The following is a 12,466-nucleotide window of genomic DNA, read 5'->3' as shown; positions in this document are numbered from 1 at the left end:
ATGTTCTTCTATGCAGTGACCAACTGCTGTGAAGATGCTGTGGAAATACTAATGAGCACTGCACACAGCTCGCATGTACTATGATATCAACTGGAAAGTACATAGGTGTCATGAAATTCTGCTTAACTCAAAGAAGAAACATTGGTCCAATCACAGTGGGATCCACTAATGTTTAATATTTTGTGTTGTATAATTTGTTATGTTGGTCGCTGCTATGAATTTGTGAAATACAAAGCTACACCTTAGTAAGAAACCAGTATTCGTAAATTGCAGACTATTAACGGGAAAATATCGCAGTGACATACAATGGTGCTAACGCAGCCTGCTAACGCAGCCGTGCTCACGCAGCGCAGTGTCAAATATGGACATCGTTTTTTTCCTCCAAGAGGTCAAGGAAAAAGGCTGTTTGTTCAGGTCTTAAAACTTCATCTACATCAAAGATAAAGTTATTCAAATCTTCAGAAGCACCTGCTCAAACAACATGCCTCAACAAAGCTAATCGCTAACGACCCGAGTGCTAGCACCCCTGTCCAAGGAGCTACTCCTTCTAAACAGCCAACACTTGATTTCCAACGCAAGAATGTGTCTGTCCAGTCTATAAGCCAGGCAGAGCTAAACCAACTGATTACTTGATAGACATGCAACCTGTGTCAACTGTCTCCAGTCAACTTGTCTCCAGTTGGTTGATGGAGCTCAGCTGATTTGAGGCTACAATATGCCTATCAAAACATGTCTACTGTGTTGAATTCTAATGCTTCAAATGCATCCCACTAGTGCTTCTCTGCTACTTCCACTTAAAGCTATGAAAAACATTCAAATATCAAAATATTCAACTCTTTAAGGACACATTGGGACTGTTTTTAACTTTTGTACTCGTGTTATACTTTTTAAAATAATAAGCTTTATTCAATATGTTTATACAATGGAAGTCTATGGAGACTTCAAATCCTCTTAAACATACTCCACTGGGAAATGATAGTCCCTCCACAGGTTTACAGCCACAGACTCCATTTCAACTTTAAACAACTTCCAAGACGTTGCACTACTAAAATTGTGTTCAGCTTTTCCAGTTTAAAATCATTCCTTAAAGTGGTGCTGTTTTCTGTTCTATTTCCGTTTCTGATTTTATAATGGGTGTGTATTGCACAGAATGTTCAGACCTAGAGTAGATGACATCATCGCTACAGTACAGCATGTGTAAAAAATGATCAAAAAATATGTTCAACTCTTGACAACATACAAAATTATTATTTTTTAAATGAGCTCATCTTGTGCTGGTCTAAGAAATGTAACTATGGAAACCAACACATTTACATATTTGGCCATAACTGCCTGAAAGTGAGAGGTAGTACCACCAACTGCTCGATTGGCCCCCATTTTTAATCAGAGCCTGCAAATCTGAAATTGACCAAACTGTACCAAGTCTCTAACCTGTGACCAAACTCACATTTTTGACACTAGACACACAAATTGAGCGTCGACTTATGCATCAAGGGGTCCTCACTGCTGACGACTCATATCGAACCGATAGAAGTTACAGTTTTGTCCAAGGAACATGTTGTATGACCGCTGCTCCTCTGTCTTTTCTCGGTCAAGAAGGCACCAGACACATTTTTTAGACAAAGGGCTTTACTATCTTACTATCAGACCCTGCGTTAATATGATAAACTCCCTTTGGATATCAAATGGTTAATCTTAATTAGTTTCATAGCTTTGTATCCCCATATCATTTAAATACAAAGGTATTATGGTGCTATTCAATCATTGTATGATTGTACTCGATTCAGTTTTATCAACCAAGTTTGCAGTAGGGAGAAGCATCTAGCTTGCTCTCTCCAAAGTCCAATAATACACAGACCAGTTAACATTTCATATCCTGTCACATCCGGTCTGTTCAAGCCTTACGCAAACAGAAACGTTAAAAGAAGTTGTGGTTGTTAGGGTACTCAATATTTATACGATCATGAGTGACAAAGCCTTCAAATAATTGTACACTTTAGAGGAAATTAGTTTAAAAAGCCATTTGTGGTACTTTGTGATTAAAATGACCCAGAAAATCAATTTGCATCTGTGAATAGCCTCATGTTCATTTTTGTCGGTTGACTTTGAGGAGAGCTTGAACTAAACAGAGGCATTTTTCACTGTGACAGCAGATCCTCCTCACTGTTTGTGCTGAAAACGAAAGCAAAGCACACTAAATGATTGATTGGATGTTCCACAGGCTTGTATACTCAAGCGTGTGGAGCAGCACAGAGTTTGATTTGACCAACTCTCTGAAATGTAAATTAAGTAAAAGTCATAACTTTGTTTGATGTTGATTTTCATTTTTATTTTGTTTCACATCCTTTAATTTTGCTGTCTTTAATCTGTGTCTCCCAGAGCAAACATGTCCAAATGGAGTATGATAATTCTGCTGTTGTGAGTTAAGATATCTTAAATCATGCTGCAATTTAATAACTGATCATGCGTCAACTTGTCCTCATAAACGAGTATTTTAGTTAAGTGACTTAAACCAAATAATGTTTCCAACTTCTATAAAAATGTTTCGACATACCATAGAAATACAATGTGATATTTACTTGAAAAAACTGCCCCCAAGTGGCCAAACACCATAATACCTGCAGCAAATCAGTCCATCACCAACATACACTTGGACTATTGACATTTTCCTGACAATTTGTAATAATCATTTTTCGCTTTTGAGCTTTTGTTTTTTTAATTTTATTCCACTAATTTATTTTAGTCCACCAAAGCAACTTCCACCAAATGACGCCAAGTAATTTCAGTATGTCCTACCACCGTTAGGCAACAACAACAACAACAAAAACAACAAAAACAACAATAATAATAATAATAATAATAATAATCATAATAATAATAATAATAATAATAATAATAATAATGATAATAATAATTGGCTCCTGGATCTCACTTAGCATGATAGCAATACTGACGGACTGGATGCTACATTGCACACACCATGTACCATGTTGGGCACTGTACTTCAATTTAAGAAACAGATCACCCGTATTTTGGGAACATGTGTTTTTATAGATAACCTCCCCACCATTATAATACTTTAATTGAGTATCAAAATCAGCTTCATTAGAAAAGTATGTGCAGAGGCATCACAAGTGCAGACATTCTCTACTCAAGTAGAAGTACAGATACTTGGGTTAAAAAAGAAGTTCTGATTCAACAAAGTAGAAGTTCTGATTCAACAAAGTAGTACTGATTCAAAAAAGTAGAAGTTTTGAATTAAGAAGAATAACAGTGACATTGTTGTTTTCTGATTATTGATGTTATTGAACAGTAAATACGATAGTGAAATACATATGTATAAGGGGGCTTTTATGACATATATATGTATGTATATATATATATATTATATATATAGTATTAATTAATATTAATATTATTTTTAATTAAAAAAATTTTTTTAACCAAAAATCAAATGAAGTTATAAAGTTATAACCATTCGTGTTTTCAGTCTCGCGGAGCAGGCGGAGCCTCTACAATCTGTTCGGAGCCCACACATCGAGCATACACAAGCCACACTCCTGACGTTGCCGTAGCAACGGACCGCGGAGTAGGGGGGACGCCTGAAGCGACTTGTGATTGGTCAGGTTAGGCTGTCGTTCGGTACTAATCCTCCGCATGATTTGTTACATCGATTGTCGCTCTCACAGGCTGCAACGCGATAGGCCGTCTCCTCCGCTGGCGGCCCGCCTCCGTGAAAGAGCTCTGGCAGCTGCAGCCGGAGAAGGCGAGCGGAGGAGCTGCTAGCGGACCAAGTAGCGGAGTAAGTAGCGGAGTAAAGTTGCTTGTTTGAGGAGAAAAACGGGATTCATTCATCGGGAATGTTGGCTGACTGTTGGAGCCTCATGTCTGCTCGGAGTTACACAAAGCTAGGAGACATGTAGGACTTTCTGGCCGCCTTGTCGAGCCTCACGATGGAGGAACCTGCAACACGGCAAGTAGTCAAACGAGTTGCTAGCTTAATGTTCAGTTTTTAGGAGTTTATGCGTCATATTTAAACGATATGTTAGTTTATACGGTCGTATTTAAACGATGTGTTAGTTTATACAGTCATATTTAAAAGATATGTTAGTTTATACGGTCATATTTAAAAGATATGTTCATTTATATGGTCATATTTAATAGATTTGTTGGATTATACAGTCATATTTAAAAGATATGTTAGTTTATACGATCATATTTAATGATATGTGGCAAGTTTAGCTTAAATAGTGACCCTTGTGAGTAAAACAACACCTTCCTGTCCACAGAGAGTTGGAGGTGTCAGACGGAGCCTCGGACGAGGAAATGGCCTTAACGTTACCCACAGAGGGCAGCCTCAGTGGGAGCATCCGGAAGGTGAGACACCTACACACACCTACACACACCTATACACAGGTCTATACACACACCTACTCATACACATCTACACACACATCTATACACACCTACACACATCTATACACACCTACACACACCTACACACACACCTATACACAGGTCTATACACACACCTACTCATACACATCTCTACACACACCTATACACAGGTCTATACACACACCTACTCATACACACCCACACACACACCTATACACAGGTCTATACACACACCCACACACACATCTATACACACCGACACACACCTATACACAGGTCTATACACACACCTACACACACACACCTATACACACATCTATACACTCTTTTATATACATACACCTTCACACACCTATACACACACCTATACACACCTACACAAACACCTATACACACCTACACACACACCTATACACACCTACACAAACACCTACACACACACCTACACACACACCTATACACACACACACACACACACACACACACCTACACACCTACAGACAGAGACACACACACCTACACACACACAACTTAACTCACCTACACACACCGATTGATGCATTGATAATCGGTTTAGAATCAAATCGTTGACCTGAATTGGAATCTAATCGTGAGGTGCCAAGAGATTATTAATAACGTCAGTAACATTTCATATAGGTACAATAATAACAATGTACAATCACACGAGAAGTTTAATATCCTAATCAGAGCAAACACATAATCACAAAGCAACGCATCACTGGAGCCAAACAGCTGAGCATTATTTAGCTGCTGTTTTTAACCACAGCAAAATCAAACAGCTCTCTGCAGCTCCCTCGCTCTCTCTCTCCTTCTGTTGCTCTGCCACTCTACCTTTCCTCATGCTCATCTTTGACTGTTGATTGGAATAAAACAACAAAATGTCAAACTGATTCAGGGGAGCTTGTGTCCTTTTCTGGGGAGCCAAGCTCCACTTAGCTCCCCCGTCATTTGAACTATGAGTCAAAGTATGCAGCATATCGACGGACAACATGAATGGTGAAACCCTGGATGGGGAAACATGGGAATAAAAGCACCTGTTCTGCTGCTGGAGTGGTAGCAAACTGTGCTGGAAACAGCAACTTACGCATTTACGGATATATCTGCGTCGCAGGAAGACAACGCATGCTCAGAGAAAGTCACCTGGACATGGAAGGTTTTCTTTAGACCTTATCTGTGCTGGAGAATCCTCCTGCCCTCCTGGTGGTTGAGCAAAGGTGGGAGCTGGGCCAGAATCCTAATCCACACAGCACTCTGAGGATTACTTGTGTATGCTCAACAAGCACCGTAACTGGGTGAGAGGGAAAGGGTGAGAGAATAGGAGAAACGGGTGATGGAAGGAGGCACAAGGACAAGGAAGGGGAGTATTCAGGGTGTTTACAGTACAGCTGCTTCATCCATCATATCTCTGTACGTCTGTTTACCTTTTAAAAGTGGTGCATTTTATGATAGATTGCTATTTTAGCCAGCAGACATTCCACAATGTGACACATCACCACCAGATCCTCTTTCTATTAAACATATTATCCTTCTTGGAGAAGGTTCTCCTCCTGCTGGACCATGTCTGGTTATTACCATATTTAGCATGCACAAGGTCTCCCTCCTCTCCTTCCTCTTGGACACGCCCCCTTTGACACTCCCATCACCTCTGACCTCTCAGTCGACGTTCTGTCCAGTCCTCGCTCCAGTCCTCACTCCAGTCCTCCATCCAGTCCTCCATCCAGTCCTCCGTCCAGTCCTCGCTCCAGTCCTCCATCCAGTCCTCGCTCCGGTTCGCTGTCTAGAACTCAATCCAGTCCCTCTGTCCTCTGTCTGTCCAGTCTTTCATAGTGTGTTTTCAGTATATTTTTGTTCCCCTAAAAATGTCTTATTCAGCATTCAGTTGTATTTAGTTCCATCCTCTCTTGTCAGTGTTAGGATAGTTGTTCCACATATTTTGTTTATCATATGGTTGTTTAAGGCAGATTTTGGACTCCCTGTTGTGACAAATTGTGAGCTTTACTTACAGACACATGTTGTCTGTGCCGCTGTGTGCCGACGTACATAACATAATGTGATGGTGGCACACATAAAATGGAAATATGCAGATCAGCTGAAGATGGGCCAGTTTCGATGGGCAGCTGATCGATCGTTGCAGCTCTTCCGTTTATGTACAGTGTGTTTGCTGGAACATGTAGACAAATAATGCAACAAATGGCAAAACAAGCAAGTCACCTCTTTTCCACCAAAAATAGTGCATATTCATACCACCTGCTAACAATAGGCGATAGTGTACTTCCCCACTGCCTGTCAGATGTAGCATCAGGAACGTGCAAGGGCTAGTAAACAGTGGAAATGTTTAAAAGTCTGTATTGTTTGGTTTCTGTGGAGTGAATGAAGCGTGTTGGATGACCAGCGAGGTAAAATGACTGCGTCTGAGTCTTTTTGGATTTCTTAACTAGCACCTGAAGTAGACACAGACACATCTTCAACACTGAAAAGAGTCAGATAGACAGTTACTGCTGTAGTACATAATGCATGACTTCTTTGACTCCTCTATATGTGCTCTCTGCAGGGATGCGATCCTTTTGCCCAGACTCAGCGCAGTAAGCTGCAGCACCGGCGAGCTCGCATCAACCAACAGATCAACAAGGAGATGCGCATGAGAGCCGGAGCAGAGAACCTGTTCAGGTGAGCTTCTTTCCCCCCTCGTATTCTGGGAAGTCATAGTTACTTTCATTCTAGTTGTTAAGGGACCTTTCCTGCAATGGAGATTTTTCAAAATAAGGTGCTTGACTACATCACTGAGCTTGTGTCAAGGTAATATCACATGATTCATTAAAATGATGCGCTGGCGTGAGTGAGTTTCTGACCTGTACCAGGGTAAACTTCATGCTGGTTTCCACGTGTCCCATGTGCTGAGGTGGACACGTTGTTCATGGCATTAACTTTGAAAGCTTCTCATACAGCAGCGTTTCCTGTCTGCCATGTGCAGATCAAGGCTATTCTTCGCTCGGTGGTGGTTGGTGGCTCTTTGTCAGCTAGTTGGTTCAGTCACATGTGTGTTGGTGTCCTGTGATGGGAAGAGGTCAGAGATCACCCCCTCCAAAACACACACACACATCAGCAGCACCCCGTTTATAACTCTACTTTATGTCATTCACACCAGCACACAAGACTGTTATTGGATAAGAAAAGAGGACCGGGTGGCAGAACATCAAAGTATTCTCTCTGAGAACATTAGCGTCATCTTTATCCCCTCCAGCTTCTGTCTCGCTGCCTTGCCTCCTCTGGACATTTCTCCGACTCGCCACTTCAGTTACTCACCACAGAGGCTGAAAGGAACTGTTTAATGTATGTGCATACATTAGGTCTACACTGTTGTTGTGGTAGTTCCGAGTACATTTACAGCATGGATAGTGCACCATGCAAAACTCTGTGAAAACACACTCCTTTACTGGTTTAAGAGTGAATTTGGGAGTAGACAGAGGAGGAGAGGCCACTTAATTAAAGCCAGGAGCTCCTTTCTTCCTCAGTCAGCAGTGGTCAGAATCAGAACAAGATCAACACAGGAAATAACAGAAACACGGCCACCTCATTATAATTCCAGCACTTTGGGGGATAGGTTGATGATAGAATGCAGGGCTACCAAGTATTATAGTCATGATTGTTCAGTCTACTTACTCCGGTGTCCAAGGTCCTCAAATCTCTTCTCAACTCTCCAAAATCCTCACATACTCAGTTATCACATAAAACTACAGCTGAAATGATTAGATCATGCATTGATCAGCAATCAATTGACAACTTTTTCTTCGATAATTGGACTTTTCACCCCAAAATGACCCTTTTCTCACTGTTTAAATGCAATAATGCACCACTTTTCGTTGTCTTATGTGATATATTAGACTGTTTGGACTGTTGCTTGGACACATATATGTATGGTTTAACAAAGGTTAAATAGATACAAAATAATGAATCAATTATTAAAGTTGGATCATGAATGTCCTGTTGATTGAAGAATCAACTAATCAGCACTTATAATTGCTCTTAAATAACAGATTGGACTGATTCTGTAATGGCTAGTGATTTTGTTTGACTGGATTTAGGCTGTTATCCTAAAAGGTGATGACTCAGTTGAGGGGAAATAAAACAAGCGCTCCTGCCCTTTCTATTGGGACGGTGGGTCACAGAGACAAAGAGGTCCCCCCCACACAGCCTGTCGGCCTGTAATCAGTGGGCTTTGTGTCCGCCTCCTGTCCTGTGCTCATGCAGAGATTCCCAATGGAGCTCCAGCAGGCTCATCCCCCACTTATGTGTCTGCTGCTGTCAGACCTTTCTCTGTCCTCCCCCTATCCGGTCAACTAAACTAGTCCACACACACACACACACACACACACACACACACACACACACACACACACACACACACTCAGTAACACACACACACACACACACTCACAGTCACACACACACACACACACACACTCAGTAACACACACACACACTCACAGTCACACACACACACACACACACACAGTCACACACACACACACACACACACACACACGAACACACGCGCGCGCGCACACACACACACACGCACACACGGACACACACACACACACACGAACACACACACACACGCACACACACACACACACACAGTCACACACACACACACACACACACACAGTCACAGTCACACACACACACACGAACACACTCACAGTCACACACACACACACACACACACACACACACACTCACTCACACGCACGCATGCACACTCTCACACACCATCTCACTTTCACTTTCCCACTCTAGGAACTGGGTGGTAGCCTGAGAGCTGGTGGGTGGGCTGGTTGGGAGAGGGGGGGTTATTACAGATGACAGACGGGTTGTAACACATCAGGTTTGATTGTGAATGTCTGATGAAGTTGTGTGCTGCAGGCTGAGTTTCTTCATGGGAATTCAGTCCTGGTCTTCCTGTCAGATAGTTTGCTTCTTAGAAAAATGTCACAGGTTGCTAAAAAGCGAGACTTCAACCTCTCCTTGTGTCTTGGGTAGTTAGTTGTAGCTTTCACATGAAGAAAGTTCTTTTTTTTCCTCTTAAAAGCTGCAGTATGTTGTGCGTGCGTGTGGGTGTGTCTGAAGGGGGTATTTGGCAGCCCATTTAAAGCTGACTAATCAGATTGCCCTTGGCTTCATCCTAGATATAGGTGTGTGTGTGTGTGTGTGTGTGTGTGTGTGTGTGTGTGTGTGTGTGTGTGTGTGTGTGTGTGTGTGTGTGTGTGTGTGTGTGTGTGTGTGTGTGTGTGTGTGTGTGACAGGGAGTGACAGATGAAGATAGGAGAGGATAAATGGTCTAACTGGACAGATTAACATTATTTACAGGAGCTCAAAGGTGAGCATTAACTGTGTTTGATCATGTGTTAAACGTAACTTGAGTGTCATGGCAAAAGCAACAATAGCAAACATGTTTCCCGAATATCTAAAACACACATCTGTTTCATAAGGGACGATGAGAGAAGTTCCAGAGGGAAATAATTTGTTGTGTGTCCTGCCATCAATCGAAGGATTGCATCCATTTAAAGAATAGTTTATCCTAGTTTATACTTATATTAATACTTAATCTACTCACCCAAATGTCATTTAAGGGAGCTTTGAGTGAACTTATATGTGCTCAAGAATTAAGAGGAAAAAAGAGAATAGGATTTTTGAGGTTTTTGAGATGTTGGAGTATAAATATTCATCTCCAGCTCTTAAAGGAGAAATCCGGTCATTTTTGACCCCATGTCCGTTGTCCTCAGGGTCATCCCGACTTATTAGAAGCAAAAAACCAGACAAAAATGGACGTTGCCTAGCCCGAGATCTGTACCTGCCTGGCAGCCTTCCAGACTCGCTACAATGCTAACCCATTGGGGCACCGTTGTATCTGCTTTCCTGGGCCACAGAAAACAATTCCAAGACCTATGCAACACAGGTTGTGTCCGTACGAGACACCACGGTGCTCGTTTAGCTCAAATAGTGTGGCAAAACGACATAAATATGTGTGTTTTAGCATGAAGTTACTCACCTCAAATCACCCCGTAGAGTAGACATTAGCAGTAGACAGCCGAGCGCCTGTCGTCCCTCCCAGTCACCACAGAAAACGTTTTCCTCGTAGTTTTGATTTTGTATCCATAAAGAAACGACCGAGCAGTGCAGTTGTCATGTCCGTAATAAATCCATGAAGCTGTTACGTCCATATGTATGACTGTTACAACATAGCAACATAGCTTCAGCTAGTAACGTGCAGGGCGCTCGTCCGTCCCAGTCACCGCAGAAACATAGCAACGATAGCTTACAGCTAAATCGTAGCCGGGAGCCAAAACAATGGAAGACTCGCGCAAGTTCCCGTCTCCCGATGTCCTCACTCTGGAGCTGTTTTCAAGCCACTAGTGACAAACTTCTTTCCATCGAGTAGTGCCGTCATGTCCATATGACAGTGTAACTGGCGCTAGCCTACATAGTAAGATTGCTTAGCCTTTGTGACAGTTGAAGCTGCTACAGCGACAACAAATCTCGCGCAGTCTCAGTAGGCTAGTTGTGTTGACGGCATGAGTGGGAGTCGCGTGTCGCGTGTAGCGTGTAGCGTGTAGCGTGTCGCGCGTGCAGACTGCAGTCTCTCATCAACAGAGTGAGAACAAAGTGACCCTCGCGCGACTGTCCAAGATGTTTCACTGTACTGGCTTGAAAACAGCTCCAGATTGAGGACGGCAGACGGGAACTTGCGCGAGACTTGCATTGTTTTGGCTCCCGGCTACTGTTGTAACATAGTCACACATATGGACATAACGGCTTCATGGATTTATTACGGACAGGACGACTGCACAGCTCGGTCGTTTCTTTATGGATACAAAATCAAAACTACGAGGAAAACGTCTTCGTTTCTGCGGTGACTGGGACGGACGAGCGCCCTGCACGTTACTAGCTGAAGCTATGTTGCTATGTTGTAACAGTCATACATATGGACGTAACAGCTTCATGGATTTATTATGGACATGACGACTGCACTGCTCGGTCGTTTCTTTATGGATACAAAATCAAAACTACGTGAAAAACGTTTTCGTTTCTGCGTGACTGGGAGGGACGACAGGCGCTCGGCTGTCTACTGCTAATGTCTACTCTACGGGGTGATTTGAGGTGAGTAACTTCATGCTAAAACACACATATTAATGTCGTTTTGCCACACTATTTGTGCTAAACGAGCGCCGTGGTGTCTCGTACGGACACAACCTGTGTTGCATAGGTCTTGGAATTGTTTTCTGTGGCCCAGGAAAGCAGATACAACGGTGCCCCAATGGGTTAGCATTGTAGCGAGTCTGGAAGGCTGCCAGGCAGGTACAGATCTCGGGCTAGGCAACGTCAATTTTTGTCGGGTTTTTTGCTTCTAATAAGTTGGGATGACCCTGAGGACAACGGACATGGGGTCAAAAATGACCGGATTTCTCCTTTAACTGTCATGTTTATCTATAACCACACGCTGATTATTTAGATTTTAGTTTGCCTTTGACAGCTGATGCATTTTATGACTCAGACTCCATTCAGCTTTCTACCTGATCAAACTGAGAGACTGAAATAAGGAAAAGTGTCTGTCAGTCTTTCCACTGTGTGGATTCAATGTAGGCTGCTGCCCAAAAGCACTAATATATGTTCAAAATATCAGTGATTTTGTGATTTCAGTGCTGCGAGTCTTTGTGCTTTAGACACACGACTCCATCTCATTAGCAGCGAGCCAGTGAAATATAATGATTGCATAATTGGGGGGGTCTTTGGCATTTGTATGTTATGAATTACTATAGCAACCCAGTATTGCCTCAGACTTCCAGGAACATTGTGTTGTTGACCTCAGCCCCCCCAGCTGTGTGAGATCCCCCTGTGATTGGAGGAGGAGTGGAAAGCCTTGAAGTGAATGAAGAGAGGGTGGAAAGATGAGGTAGTGAAAACCCTACTGCTCATTTGGTTTATGGTGTCATGTTGACATCCATGTTGAAGAGTCACACCTGCTAGTTCCCTAGTGATGCTGAGC

General features: G+C 42.5%; 1 protein-coding gene across 2 annotated transcripts in view; it reads left to right on the top strand.

Annotated features, from left to right (window-relative positions):
* Positions 1 to 3,826: 3,826 nt before the first annotated feature.
* rhpn1 (rhophilin, Rho GTPase binding protein 1) overlaps positions 3,827 to 12,466 on the top strand; it is an 18,350-nt gene continuing 9,710 nt past the window's right edge. Inside the window, exons 1-3 of one of the 2 annotated variants that reach the window (XM_084011687.1) lie at positions 3,827 to 3,973; positions 4,290 to 4,377; positions 6,971 to 7,086. In XM_084011687.1, the coding sequence (XP_083867813.1) occupies positions 3,954 to 3,973; positions 4,290 to 4,377; positions 6,971 to 7,086 (224 nt within the window). In that variant the 5' untranslated portion in view covers positions 3,827 to 3,953. The remainder of the gene's footprint in view (positions 3,974 to 4,289; positions 4,378 to 6,970; positions 7,087 to 12,466) is intronic. The other variant, XM_084011686.1, reaches the window with a different exon arrangement.

The sequence above is a fragment of the Eutrigla gurnardus genome (assembly GCF_963514095.1).
Source record: "Eutrigla gurnardus genome assembly, chromosome: 6".
NCBI classification, from domain to species: domain Eukaryota; kingdom Metazoa; phylum Chordata; class Actinopteri; order Perciformes; family Triglidae; genus Eutrigla; species Eutrigla gurnardus.
Note: the sequence above shows the minus strand (reverse complement) of the source record. Positions and strands in the feature narration are given on the sequence as shown.